The sequence below is a fragment of the Rhinolophus sinicus genome, chromosome 9 (genome assembly GCF_057876585.1).
Source record: "Rhinolophus sinicus isolate RSI-liver-muscle chromosome 9, RSI-T2T, whole genome shotgun sequence".
NCBI classification, from domain to species: Eukaryota; Metazoa; Chordata; class Mammalia; order Chiroptera; family Rhinolophidae; genus Rhinolophus; species Rhinolophus sinicus.
In genome coordinates this window covers 34,127,783-34,141,886 of record NC_142509.1, presented here as the reverse complement: position 1 = coordinate 34,141,886, position 14,104 = coordinate 34,127,783, and the positions used below count along the sequence as shown (strand labels likewise).

Sequence of the window (14,104 nt, the reverse complement as noted above, 5' to 3'; positions counted from 1 at the left end):
TCCTGGGGTGCTGCAGGGCCTCCTGCTCTCTGGGGTCAGATGCCACAGGGTCAGCCCCTGCTCCAGCCAGGCTGCCAGGACCTAGAAGGGGGGGTTCTTGCTGGCAAAGGAATTGGGGACCATTTCCCACCTACTCTGAACCCGTATCTGTTGGATGCCAGGGGAGATGCCTGGATCCGCCAGGGGAGATGTTGGACATGGGTTTTGGCTGGCAGAAAGTGGGGCTAGCGCTGCCAGGCTCTGCCCCTTGGAGCACACTGGCAGAAGCCCCAAAAGCCTGTGGCTAAGCCATTCTGCCACCCCGTACGCTAATCTACCTCTCCTTGTCCTGAGACTTGACAGATTAGTGAGTTTGAGGTTCTAGGGGTTCAAAACCTGATCTTTCCTTCCTCAGGCAAGTGACTTCACCAAGAATTGCTTCCAGGGCTGTTAGGCCAGGAGAGAGCGGTACTGCTGGGGGGCTACTGGAGGGAGGAGCTAAAGGCACGACAAAGACGGGGGGGGGGGGGGGGGGCAGCAGTCAGCACCACAGAATGTGGCTTGGGTTGGATACCCTCATGGCCCATCTCTGCGCTTGTGATGAGGGGATCAGGCAGCCAGTGTGACATAGCTGCCCAGGGCGCTCTTTGCTCCACCAGTGGGAAAAGAAACACATGTCAGTGCTGCAGTGTCCACAGGTCCAGGTGAAGGGGTTGGCCCAGGGCCCACAGAGCTTTCTGGGGATCTCAGTGTGTGGGGACAGTGCTGAAGAGGTAGTGGCAGGCACCTCTGTGGGCTCCTGCAAGCCAGCGTGCTCGACCTTCCTCAGCAGCACCCTAGGCCCCTGGGGAGGCGGCAGAGAAACAGAGGCCGGGGGGGGGGGGGGCAAAAGGCCAGCAGGGACGAGCCTTGACTGCCCCACCTTGGTCTCCTAGAGTTCCAAGCCCAAGCTCCAAGCAGCCTGCTCCAGCATCCAGGAGGTCCGGCGGTGCACACGCCTCGAGATGCCCGACAATCTCTACACCTTCGTGCTGAAGGTGAGTGACAGATTTCCACACCCGAGGGTCACACACACACACCGCAGGGGTCCCACCCAGCCGTACTCTTCCTCCCCACCAGGTGAAGGACCGAACAGACATCATCTTTGAGGTGGGAGACGAGCAGCAGCTGAATTCATGGATGGCTGAGCTCCAGGAATGCACAGGCCAAGGGTGAGAGCCCCAGTCCCGTAGGGCCCCCCTCCTGGCACAGCTCTGTCTGGCACCCCGACTCCCCACCCCCGGGCCTTAACCCAACCTCTTCTCCAGCAGGCTGGAGAGCACAGACCCAGAGCTGCACGTTCCCCCAGCTCTCGAGCCACCCATGGCCAGCTCTCCCAGGGGAAGCACAGATTCCCTGAACCAAGGTGAGTGGTCCAAGCCTTTGTCCTCCGCGTACCTCGGCGCCCAGCCTCAGCCCAGGGTGAAAGGCAGCCACAGGGGGGTCACATTACGCATCTTCTCTACCAGGTGCTTCTCTTGGGGGGTTGCTGGACCCAGCCTGCCAGAAAACAGATCACTTCCTGTCCCGCTACCCCTGGTTCCATGGTCCCATCTCCCGAGTGAAGGCAGCCCAGCTAGTCCAGCTGCAGGGCCCTGACGCCCACGGAGTGTTCCTGGTACGGCAGAGTGAGACACGGCGTGGGGAGTATGTGCTCACATTCAACTTCCAGGGCATAGCCAAGGTATGGGGCGCAGCTGGGGCTCCTCTCCCCCCCGCCCCATTGAAGGCCCTGTGGGGCCAGCACCTGAGCCTGCTGGCTTGTCCCCACAGCACCTGCGTCTGTCGCTCACCGAGCGGGGCCAGTGCCGAGTGCAGCACCTTCACTTTCCCTCGGTCATGGACATGCTCCACCACTTTCAGCGCTCACCCATCCCACTCGAGTGCGGTGCTGCCTGTGACGTCCGGCTGTCCAGCTATGTGGTAGTCGTCTCCCAGCCACCAGGTGTGACCCCAATGCCCCTTGCTAAAGGGGGTGGATAGCACAGGGATCCAGGGAGAGAGAGGGTAAAAAGCTTGCTGCAAACTCGGGACATGGACTCGTTTTGTGTCCTTCCAACACCTCCCTGCCCCGTTACGACTGACAGCATGGTCTCTGTCCCTTGTCCCCCAGGTTCCTCCAACACGGTCCTCTTCCCTTTTTCCCTGTCTCGCTGCGATTCAGAGCTGGGCCTCCCCCACCTTAGCGCTTCTGGCTGTCCCCGGGGGCTCGGCCCAGAGGCTGTCCCAGGCCGAGCCTCGCCTCCCGAGCAGATCTTCCACCTGGTGCCTTCACCTGAGGAACTGGCCAACAGCCTGCGCCACCTGGAGCCCGAGCCTGCCAGCCGAGCCCGCGACTCCGACTACGAGATGGACTCCTCCTCCCGGAGCCACCTGCGGGCCGTCGACAATCAGTACACGCCTCTCTGACAGGCGGTGAGGAGTCCCTGGCCCAGCACAGCAAGCAGAGAGCACCTTGTGAATGTAACTTTCCTTCCTTTCAGAAAGATTTAAGGGACACTGGTAACTAACTGCTCCTTCCCGTTTGGATGGATGTGACCCTTCTATTAGGCCTGTTAAAGGGCCTCCTGTAAGCTTCATCTACCCCCTGTCTTTCTCTCATTGTTTACAGATGTAGTTCTTGTTTGCAGATGCCTCTAGCTCCTGCCCTGGGTCCCTAGGACTGGTCCCCATCACTCTTAGAGGAGGTGGCAGGGTTAGGGCCAGAACTGGCAGTGGAAACTTGTTCGTCACTGACGCTGTCACAGCTGATGACAGACTTTAAGCCCAAAACACTAACAAGCCCTGGATTCTCTTATGGTTTTCCTGTTGTAGCTTCAGTCCACATGGCACCTCTGCTGTACCCAGGCCATAGGTGACCACCCTGAACCTGCTTCGACACAGCCTTAGGACAAAGCTCTAGCAGATGGACAAGTTAAAGGTCAAAAATGATTTTAAACATTTTACCTCAGATTAATTTTTCAAAGAATTCAGGTTTCAAAACTAAACCATTGCTTATTTCATTGCACTGTTTGAATTAATACCCATTCGATTTTTATAGTCAGACAGCTATGCAAACCCTACCTGACTAGTTCACGGTGTGAGCCAGCACGCCTGGCTTCCTGGTCTGTTGCGTCCTCAGGACAGTCACCTGCTGCTGAGTAGCAACTGTCCTTCCTAAATGTAAAGAAGTGATGTGTCACCCTTTCAGGGACATTCAGGCAATTACTGAAATAGGAGGGTGGCAAGTTACAGTTCTACCCTGGTGCCTTATGAATAAAGTGGAGTTTGGTTTATAGCAGCTTTATAGTGAGAGTTCAACTAACTGAGATGTAAAGGAGGAACAAACAAAAAGGGAAGAAGGGCTCCTAGGCCTTTCTAGTCAATTCTTCACCGACAGGGTTGGCTCGGAGCCCCCCAGCGTCTGATGGCTTATTAAATTATCCCACAAGGTTTTAGACTCATTCCTGAGCCAAAATGGAAGCTAGGCATCTGTTGCCACGGCTAATGAGGAGCTCCTTTAACTGCCCATAATCAGTGTGCTGTTCCGGCTGTTACTGCGTCACTTGATGAAGAATGTGTGTGCACAGACACATCTCCAACAGGCAGGGAGGGCCCGCAGTCAAACCTCTATCTATACTTCTTTCACAAGTGATACAATTCACGGGGGTGGGGGGCTGGCTCCTCCCAGATCTTCCAGGCGGAGGCTCAGAAACAAGGGGCCAGTGACATGACAGAGTGAAGTCAGCTGCTCCCGGCTGCCAGCAGAGCCATTCAGTACAGCCGCCAGGCTCACCCAAGTGGCTCCTGGGAACCTGGCAGCTCAGCACAGCTTCATGTATATAGACGCACATCAATTTTAGGCTAAAATTAAACCTTGGCCTAAAACTGACTACTGACTGCCTTATCTGGGGTGAGGGTTTGGTCTGCTCCCTCTAGCCATTCTCTGTACTCCAAGAGGTCAGACATTTGCTTCTAGAATTTTCTGGGGTTTTTTTGGAGGGGAGGGGAGAGGCAAGTAGCCCACCTCATTACTTTTAAAACCGACACTCCTGGTGTTTTGAGAGTTTGTAAAGCAGATACAACCCTGATCCAGATTTGCGGTCCATTTCTAAGGATCCTTCTTTTCTACGAATCCAGCTTCTCTAAGTAAGGAATGCTAATTAAGCAAAGTGCGAACCAGGGGAGCGAGCACTATTTTGAATGTCTCTTTTTAAAGAGAAAACTAACCACAAAGTCAATGCTGACAAGTCTACTGGTGCAGATTTCCCCTTGTCTGCACAGGAAAGGAACTGAGTAAATGCCCTCCTCCCTCCACATTTGGGATATGACATATTCAAGCCAGGGGCACTCATTCCTGAGCAGTCTCAATGTACACGTCTCAGCTAGTGCCAAACCAGAAGCTCTGACCCACTGGCTACAAAGTACAAGCTCAGATTCTGACAGAATTGGAAGTCACCCACCTCCAGACTGCTTCAGTATAAAATGTTCAGGAAAAACTTTTCCTTTCTAAACATGTCTGAGTTACCAGGATAGTTCAAAATACATTCTGACAACAACCCCATAATGGCCTGGGAAGAAGTGACACTAAACCAATGCCTTTCCTTCCTGCTAGAGCAGGTCGAGCTGGAGGAGGGAGCAGTGGGTCCCTGGGCTTGATGCCCTCAGTGACCCTGTTAGCTGCAGCTGGCCTGCCACGATGATAGCACATTCCACCACCCTTCCAGTCCTGATGTGACCAGTGTTGGCAGCAAGAGGCCAAGCCAGCAGCCTCCACTGAACCCAGGCTCTGAGTGCCAAAGGGATAGCAACCATCAGTTATCTACTTACAGACAACAAAGACAGCTTGACTGCTCCCAGCACCATCACTTCCTTAATCTGACTTTAATTAACTTTTACAAACTACTAACAGTCACCAGCACCAAAGAATTAAGTCAACTAACCTGCCTTGAATTTTAGACCAGCAATCCATATGGCTTTATCTGGTATAAATCTTCTGCCTTTGATCATTTCCGGACCGTGTAGGAAAAAGGAATAGCAATCATTAAAATCATAGGCCAGAGAACACTATTTTTATATAACAGTTTCTTAACCTAAAATCAAGGCCTTGAACTCTTCCCTAAGGGTTGCCTAAAATTCCTTCATGCTTTTATTCAGGGCTAAGTCTCTTATCGCAAATGTCATGTGAGCTCTAACATCTCCCACAGGTTACAGGAACTTACATTATCCACTGCCTCTTAACAAGGACACATCTGACATCTAGTGTTTGGTTGGAATAAGCAGAGCATTGTAACAATACAGAAAATGAATTCATCTTCTATCATTATAGGCAGAAGGTTATTTGGCAAATTTTTATGTCTTGTTTATGTACTGTATAAGTAACTTATTCTTGAATAATGCAAAATTTGCTACAATGTACAAATTGCTACATGTGAATTAAAAAAGTTTTCAGAATCTTGATTTGTTGCCACAATTATTTAAAAGTTCTATTATGATATGACTAGGGTCTCAGCAAAATCCTAACCCTGCTCAAATACTTGCTTTTCCTTTTGCCCTCCCCCGCAAACTGGGGACATTAACAAATGCTTATGAGTCTATAGCAACAACCTGCTGTGTACATCACTGTATCTTTTCTGCCCTCCGAGTTTATCAGGTGTTTTAAAAGTGTCTCCTGCCCCCTACTGGTAAAACAGACAGACGCCTGAGTCAGGACAACTTCTGACTAACAACACTCATTTGGGTTCAGGAGATATGAAAAAGGAAGCTTACAGAATCAGCATCAGGCTGAGAATGTGGAATTGCAGCGCTGCGCTGCCCAACTCTGGCCAGACTTCCTCCTTCTGAAGCAGACCTCTATCCACCAAAGAGAATATCAGTCTTGTCTTTTTCTAGAGATACCTTGAACCATAACTAAAGGTGAAGAAGAAAAATCATTTGACAACTAACCTTCCAGGAGATAAAGAAAGCAAACTCAGCCCTCCTGCCTTGATATTAACTAGTAGTTTATACAAACACACACTAACTGGATATCAGTTTTTAAAACTTTTTTTATTTTTTAATTTTTTTTAAGTTTTTATTTTATATTATCTACAAAGTAAAAGTTTTTCCCTTAACTTAAAAGTTGAACCACTGTAGACAGTGATCACTTCATCAAACTTGATTTATAAATAATAATCCGTCAGTTTGACGGTAAGAATTTACTGAACCTTTGTCAAGTTTAGTAAAAGGGTGTTCCAAGTCTTGATTTTTTGTTTTGTTTTGTTTTTAGCAGTAATAGCAGCAAGAATCACTCTTGTTACTTCTTTTGCTAGCTGATGTGTTCATGACTTTCAAGGATCATTAAAAAATAAATAACTTCCAGTTTCAGCAAGCAGAGCTGGGGTACTTGCGGGACTCTGAAACAGCGTATGGAATTATGGAACAGCCCACAAGTTCCTAAATGCCTCTACTCGGTCCAAATATCTTCCACTGCAAGTGAACTGTTAGCATTCCTATTGGATGTTACAAGAAATCAACATATATTTTTAAAAAACAAAATAAATGAAATTCTAGTTTTCTGTGCTTCCAGTTGGTAGAAGCAGTAGAAGGGAGGAGGGAATTTGGCTTTTCGGTTCCTCCAGGGCAGCCTTACAACTGCTGTTGGTGGTGGGCTTGTACTGTAAAAAAGAAAAGTGAATATTTAAACAGAAAACTGGCAATACTGCACATTAGCCTAGTGTCTCTGCAGCACATGACTGTAAACTATCCTTGTGCTAGCTGAACAAGACTCACAATTTAATTCACTTCCCCCCATCCCATCTGCACCAAAGGGGGAGGGGATGATGGGTAGAAACAAACCAGTAAGACGTAAAACCACTTCAGATAAAACTCTCGGAAGACTTGTTGCTCATGGGCTAGAAAACCAGGCCTTCACATACCCCCTCCCCAGTATTAGCCAAGCACCAGTATTGCTTTCAGAGGAACAGGTTAGACTGAAATCTCGCCATGGCAGCCATCAAGTATTAGAGCACAAACACGGGGCGTTCTCTCCCTGTCAGGGCGTAGGTGGGAGCTAATACTACACTCAAAACCAATCCATACACAGCACTTTCTCAATCAGTATTCTCTAGAGCTACAATCAAACTCTGTCTGGATGGTAACCCCCCAAAATGTCAGACTGTTGGGACTCAGGAAGGAAAACGCTGCCCTGTCCAGCCTGTCAACAAGGAAGGCCAACTGAGCCCTACGCATGCACCAGCTAGACAGAATGCGGCTGCTGCTTCTCAGCCAAACACGGTACCGTCAGAACACACACAGACTTGGCTCTGGAAGCCTCAGGCCCTGACACTGAACTGATCGCCACGGCCCCTACTGTGCACTCGGACGGGGCTTGCTCAATCTCAAACGCGGGGCTTGAAGCGCTGGCCCTGCCTGCCATTCGATCTGTGCGAGCAGAATGCTTTGGGGTGCCCGGCGGCCCCTGCACACACACGCCTCACCTGAAGGGTGCGTCATATAGGGGAAATGCGCTGTTGTCGAGACTGGAATGGGCTGTAGTGCACTTTGAGCGAGGGCGGCCTGGGGACCGCCGGGTGGCTGTGTCGTCATTAGCATCATTGGCGCATGGGCAGTTGGATGAGAAGGAACCATTCCTGACTGTACATGAGCCTGAAACAGAGAGCTCTTTTACGCATACAGGCAACATCTCCAGCTTAAACAACATGTCAACTGTGTTCCTTTCACTGGGCTGGGGCTCTCAGGAAAGGGCAACAGTGGGCACTCAGGACCCTGTCTTTTTCTCTGGGGACATGCCCTAGTGATCATCAACTGACCTACAGATAAGCTTCGGCCTTTAGCAGAGATCCTGCAAGGCTGAGGGAACAGGCCCCCAGTGAGCCTGGGTAAGTCAGGGCTGCAAGGTCCTAGCCTTCAGCATTTCTGATCACTGGATTCCACGTATGGGTAAGGTCTTCACAAACATCAGACCCCTGATCCTAGGGCAGCACTCTCAAAAGAAGGCTAGATGCAATCATACTTGATTCTGGCTTCCAGGTGGGGCCTGAAGGACTTTTACAGAGGACATTCCTTTCTAGTCGGAAAGCAGATTATTCCAGTATGAGCAGGGACTGTCAGATTCTGTTCCACGGATTACTGCTTGCCCCACTCCACCCCTCCGCTTGCCTGCTGAGCAGCACACCTCAGTGAAGAGTCGCAGTGAGAGAAGAGACTCAGGCCCCCTTACTCTAGCGCTAAATGCTAGGCTGATGGGGCAGCAGGAGGAGGAGGTTGCAGTGAGCGCCTCCAGTGAGAGGGGGAGGAGTAATAAGAAATAATCCAGGCCAGCTCAGTGTCCCTGTACCAAGTGACAGTGAGCTCAATCCGGTCTCACTGTCAAGTTGGGAAGGTTTTCGCCCAAACACAGCAGGATCCCAGCTCTGCAGGGACCTGGCAGGGCCAAGAAGAGACCTCATTTTCCTGCCTCCCAAACCGCGCGCAGTTCCAGACCATGATGAAATGCTGTTTTCATTCTCTTCCATATTCAAATGGGCCTATGGCATATCTGGGCTTCCCTGTTAACCGTTTTTGGTCTTTCAGCACAAAAACACAAAAGTGAGGTTTTACGAACCCCAACCTACATGTGAGCTCACATACCTACTTAGCTGCCAGCCTCTCCTAGCCGTCTACAGGACCCCAGCTCTCATGAAGCTCCTGATGCAGCCACACCGTGCTGGCCCACACCTGACCAAACCAGCTCCCCGCCCCACCATCCAGGAAAGCAAATCATCCACTGCAGTGCGCCACACTACAGAACCTACACTTTGGCAGGGAGGACGCCCAAACTTCCCAGAGCTGTGGAACTCTAGTTACAAGGTCACCCCCTGAGAGTTAGCTCCCACTGAGCTGCATTTCCAGCCCCCACCACGCCAGGGCCTCAGTGGCACACTGTGACACGGAGTTCAGGGAGGCAGTCTCGTTTAGACCAGCCTAAGTGTGCTGTTATGAAAGCAGCAAAAAAGAGACATCAAATACAGCCGATTCACCCTTCACAGCTCCAGGGCGGGCCTCAAAGACAGCGTTAGAGCCAACTTCAGTGCCGTCCTTCTCCTCATGAGGACAATCCCACCTGGCCCTGGATTGCACTGGACCTTCCTCAACAGCTGATGCAGACAGCAACCATTGAGATGGCAACCACACCTTTCAACCTTCAGAAGCTCACACTGGAAGTGAGCTCCAAAGTGCATCCAGGGCTGCTCTTTAAGAAAACTGCGAACACCTGGGTGCTTTCAGCTTCTAGTTACACTGCACCAATGTACAAGGCCAAGCCCTTTCAAGAAGTACAACATATGGTCAAAGCAGATGTATGGAAAACAAGTGGAGAGATTTCTCTGGAATTCATGTGACTAACATTCAAACTGACAGGCCCAGGGTAGTCTCCTTAGACAGCTGAGAACTTGTGAAGGTCCACCCTTCCTGTCATACTTCATGTATGTGTGTGAAAGAGACTGAATATATATATGGATGTATGTATATATCAATGAAGCTATGTAAACATAGCAAAGCAGACACAGAAAGGAAAGGAGGACTGGGTTGCATTCCAGAGTCAAAGATATGTTTAAGGTCTCAGCTGGTAAACAGTAAAGGACTGACCAATCAGCAACTTCACTGATTCCATTACAAAACCACACAAACATTCATTTGGGGTCAGATCACATGTATTTGAGCGGGAAAAGGGAGACAAGCAAATCACACACAGGGTTTCCTAGCTTGGAGAGGATCTGGCTCTTTGCTGCTTATCTGGTAACTTTCGTATTCTACTTGGTCTTCGCAGAAAGTTGGCTAAAGCTGATTTACCTGAGGTACGTGGGCCATGTGGGGTGGATTGGTGTACGCCGGCTGAACATGAGAAGGATGAATCGTAAAGACGGTCTGTTGTGCTGTTGGGAAACTATTCTGTGGCGACTGCGTATTGGAGGCAGGTGTCATGGAAGGTGGGGTTGGTGCAAGCCCCGCGTGGTAAATGGCTGACTGCTGCTGTGGACTGGCCAGATGGAGAGCCTGGGCGGCTTGGTGCTGATGGTGCTGCAAAGTGACAGGAAAGAATCAAGAAAACCACTTCTGTAAGGAAAAGCAGTTAAGGATCACACACAAAGCCAAGCCTCGCACATGAAACCAGGGTCTACCTGGGCGCATCTACGAGGACGGGCAATGGACAGCGTGGTAAGAACAGGGGGGGTTGCCGGGGCGGGGGAGAGGGAGAATGCCTTCGGTTCAGAGACTTCCTTTCTGGGGTACCAGCCAGGTTCTCAGCCTGGCAGTTACAACCCTCAACCAAGCAGAGGTGAAACAAGGCTACTACCCCAGGGAACTGACAGATGTCAAAAAGATCCTTAACTGTTGCTGTTAACAAACATGGTTAAACAGGCTAATAGGAGGGGGAGAAAAAGAAAAAAAAATCATCATATAAACATTAGGAATGAAATAAAGTCCCAAGAAAATTCTCTATGTTAAACTGGGATTTTTAATATTGATATTTCTAGAACTTACCCAATCATCTTATTCTCAGTATGTATTTTAATGTGCCTTACAACCACCCAGGGGCAGTCTGCAGAGCTGTATGCTGGCTCCAGGAGGCAGGCCCCTTCCCTGGCACTGAAGAGAACGCTCAGTAAATAGAAAGACGAAGCGACTCTACCAAGGCCTCGGAGAGTCTCCTTACCTGGACGGGACTGGGTGCAGGGTGGCTCCCACCATGCTGGCCTTGCTGCTGTCCAGTGGGGGTAGCTGCGGGCTGAGGATGTGGAGTATGTGGGTGCAGGGTAGCATTAGGGTGCGCATACTGCTGAGCAAGGGAGCCAGTGGAAACTAAAGTGAAAGAAAAAGGAGTGTATACAGCTGACAGGTGTGATGGTCTTAACTGCTTCTCTACGCCTCATCAGCTGAGCTGGCTTGATGCTCAATGGCCTAACATAGGTGGTTACCAATCTATATTTGACTCCATGTAAACCATCAATATTCTTGAAAAAATTAAGTGTGACATTATTGCTTAACAATCAGACTAGCATTTTATTCATATTACAGTTGTATACATTATATTAAAACCTAATTAAATTTACTCTTAAAAATCACTACATTCTCCTGAAAAGGAAACTTAAAAGGATAGGCAGAAACCATTCAAACACTGTCTCTCAATGCCCCCCACCCCTTTCTCATACACACGCATTAGCTCAAGGCCGTCAGCTGGCTACCCTCACCATGCTACTGCCCTGGAGCTAGTACAGTGCCCCATGGGCACACATTCTATGGCTGGGGAAGGGGCTGCATAAGGTACGTGGCAAGGTCAGCGCTGTATCTTCAGGGCCAATGACCAGTCTTTCTCAGCTGATCACAGAAGTCACTCTGTCACTCAGTTCATCGTTGCCCAAGCTCTTCCTGCTCAAGGATTTCTCACCTTTGCTTTATAAAATCCAGTAGATGGAATTACCTAAACTATGTAGAAAAATTAACTCCCTTCAAAGCATTTCAGAAAGAATTGTACTACAAACATGATGAGCCAGTTTAAGTAAATATGTGTTCATTAAACATAAGAACCCAAAGCCAATTCTTTGTGAATCTCAGCACAGACCATATCTTGGTACAAAACAGGGAGAGTAGGTATAAATGCATGTACTCGCATCTTCCCTAAAGAGCAACTTGAGAATCAGAAGCACAGTATGATGGGTTCGTTGCTTCCGGTGATGGTAGCTCACAGACGGACCCAGGTCTGACCGTGATGAGCAATGAGCAGACATCTCAAGCGACACGTGACTCCCGGCCGGCTCTCAGATCAATCCTAACACCCCGAGAAGCTAAGGCCATACACAGAAACAATGCCAAAACAGTTCCTCGTGTTCCTACGTGTGTTAGTAAGTCCACACATATAGGAAGGGGACTGACAGGGAGAAGCAAGCACTGCTTTGGGATCAGGCACCCTCACTCCAGTAGTCTGACAGGCAAGGCTGCCAAGAGTCACCAGCACAAATGACTCTGGGTAAGTCCCATGTATGCGTTATGCAGAGGGTTAGGCACACGAAACAATTCTGAAACGCTTGACACTGTTGGGCCCAGCCGCCAATACTCTAGCTGCATATGTATCTTTAAAAGAGGGAAGGGCGAGGCAAAGAGCCAGTGCTAGGATCACCTGTGCATCCACTGCCAACGCCACAGCAGGTGTTAATACCCAGATGCGATTCAAGAAAGCACTTTAGTTTGTACGTTGGGAAATTTCCCTCACTATGTGAGTTAACATACACTGAAACAATTAACAAGGAAAACTGTGGCAATATATTCTCTTGGTGTTTTTTGTCCTTTTTCAAAAAAGCTATTTTTTAAAATTTAAGTATAGTTAGGATACAATATTATATTGAGGTATTTTTAAGAAGAGTCAGTGACTGTTTTCTGGGAGTTGGGAAAAATAATGTGATAACTGCTTTTCTTGAGCTCAACAGTTCCATCAGTCTATGAAAGTAGTCAGCATCTTTCTTCTAACCCACTGACTTATTAAAAGGCCATTCTTTATCATCACGCTCATTAAGTTAACTTTCAGATCCCCTAAAACTGTGCAGGCACTGACTCGGTACTAACGAGACAGCACAATTTGTAGCGTATTTCCACCATCACAGAAAGTTCTACTGCATGGTGATTTCTAGAGAGTCAGTCATGCTCCCTTATTTTCAAACCATCAGCATTAAAATCCTCTCTACTTCCAAGATTCTTAAATATTCCATCTGGAGCAATTCCAAATCTGGGGAAAAGCAATTCCCAAATCCCAAGTTCTATTTATGAGGTTTCATAAAGACAGAGTAGAGAATCTCAGAGTTTCTATTTTTTTAACTTTATTCAAGAAATTTTTGTACTGAAAAGTTTTAAATTTTACTTTTAATTACCTTCTAAGCAAAAATTAAAAAACCACCTGGGTGCTGTATTATTAATTTTCACATATAAAAACATGGTCATCACAAAGAGAATAATTATGCCCATGAAGTCTCATCATTGTTATTAATCAATTAGAAAAACTTTAAAATCTTGAAATTATTTGTAGAAAATTGAAGATGAAACATTTTTTACTATGCATTTTTAAAGGGCATCTCTGTGATAGTTTACCAATTTTTAAAGCTTATAGGGAATTCTAATCTATACCTCATTTGCACTCACAGCACAAATACTACATACAAGTAATCCAAGCTGAGTACATCCACATAGGCTTTTGTTTAAAAAACCCATCCTTTCCCTAAACACCAGTAAACTACAGTGTATTATAAGAAAAATCAAGCAGATGTAATATATACATTGTAAGCTGCAAATACAATTTAAGGAGGTTTATTTAGAAACATTTTCCTTTGTTCATCTTCTCGCTCAAAACATATACAGCAAGTAAGTACCTTATCTAGGAACCCTTTTTCCTCCTCAAATACGAAAACTGAGTGGCTTATTGGGAAAAATGTGAAACTGATGCTTCAATTCAATACTAATAACAACAAAAGTATGATCTGGTTCATTGAAAGGCCAGAAGAATGAGTGAGACCAAAAAAAAGTAGAACAGAAAGAAAATTAAAAGGCTGAAGGGGGGAAAAGTTTTGAAGAGATGAGAGAGACAAGAGAAAGGAACCAAAATAGAGTAAATGAGGTAAAAATATAACAGAATCAGGGAAAAAGAGAAGTAGAGAGTAAAGGGTGTTAAGTCTGAGCTTTACTAAGTGTATCATTTAACTGCTTTTAATATACATGCTCATTAATTTAGCTAAAGATTTCAGACAGGTTAAAAGTAAAGTGGATTTTCTTCAAAACTCTGATTTAGCTATTCGTCAGTTAAACTTCTATTTATAAAAAAAACTTAAGATGCCTTCACGAAACCTGAATTAGGTCAAGCAAATCAAAGAAGAATCACTTTCTTGGGCCAGCTACTCACTGTGTTCCTTGATATAAATGTTTAAAACTCTGAACATGTGATTTTTCAAATCCTCCTAACACTAATCACATTCCAAAAATAGTTTCCTAAGCCATGATCTTAAGCCAATTGAGTCCGTAAAGTTGTGTGTTTAATTTGTAACTAGGTTTTTTCATTTTGACCTTGGATGCACAAGTCATAAGA

The 14,104-nt window shown here is 47.4% G+C and overlaps 2 protein-coding genes across 29 annotated transcripts in view; one reads left to right on the top strand and one right to left on the bottom strand.

The window, feature by feature from the left end:
* The window catches only part of SH2B3 (SH2B adaptor protein 3), a 39,039-nt gene extending 33,582 nt beyond the window's left edge, over nucleotides 1-5,457 (top strand). For 2 of the 6 annotated variants that reach the window (XM_019734063.3, XM_074321357.2), the window contains exons 3-8: nucleotides 915-1,016; nucleotides 1,099-1,190; nucleotides 1,290-1,384; nucleotides 1,488-1,702; nucleotides 1,792-1,963; nucleotides 2,132-5,457. In XM_019734063.3, coding sequence (XP_019589622.1) covers nucleotides 915-1,016; nucleotides 1,099-1,190; nucleotides 1,290-1,384; nucleotides 1,488-1,702; nucleotides 1,792-1,963; nucleotides 2,132-2,427 — 972 coding nt within the window. In that variant the 3' untranslated portion in view covers nucleotides 2,428-5,457. Of the gene's footprint in view, nucleotides 1-914; nucleotides 1,017-1,098; nucleotides 1,191-1,286; nucleotides 1,385-1,487; nucleotides 1,703-1,791; nucleotides 1,964-2,131 lie in introns of all 6 variants that reach the window. The other 4 variants (XM_019734061.3, XM_019734062.3, XM_074321359.2 and 1 more) reach the window with 3 other exon arrangements.
* Nucleotides 5,458-6,026: 569 nt separating this feature from the next.
* Nucleotides 6,027-14,104, bottom strand: part of ATXN2 (ataxin 2) — a 100,483-nt gene continuing 92,405 nt past the window's right edge. For 17 of the 23 annotated variants that reach the window (XM_074321354.2, XM_074321339.2, XM_074321331.2 and 14 more), the window contains 4 exons: nucleotides 10,694-10,839; nucleotides 9,829-10,056; nucleotides 7,476-7,644; nucleotides 6,027-6,653 (listed from right to left, as the gene is read on the bottom strand). In XM_074321354.2, the coding sequence (XP_074177455.2) occupies nucleotides 6,625-6,653; nucleotides 7,476-7,644; nucleotides 9,829-10,056; nucleotides 10,694-10,839 (572 nt within the window). In that variant the 3' untranslated portion in view covers nucleotides 6,027-6,624. The remainder of the gene's footprint in view (nucleotides 6,654-7,475; nucleotides 7,645-9,828; nucleotides 10,057-10,693; nucleotides 10,840-14,104) is intronic. The other 6 variants (XM_074321343.2, XM_074321348.2, XM_074321351.2 and 3 more) reach the window with 2 other exon arrangements.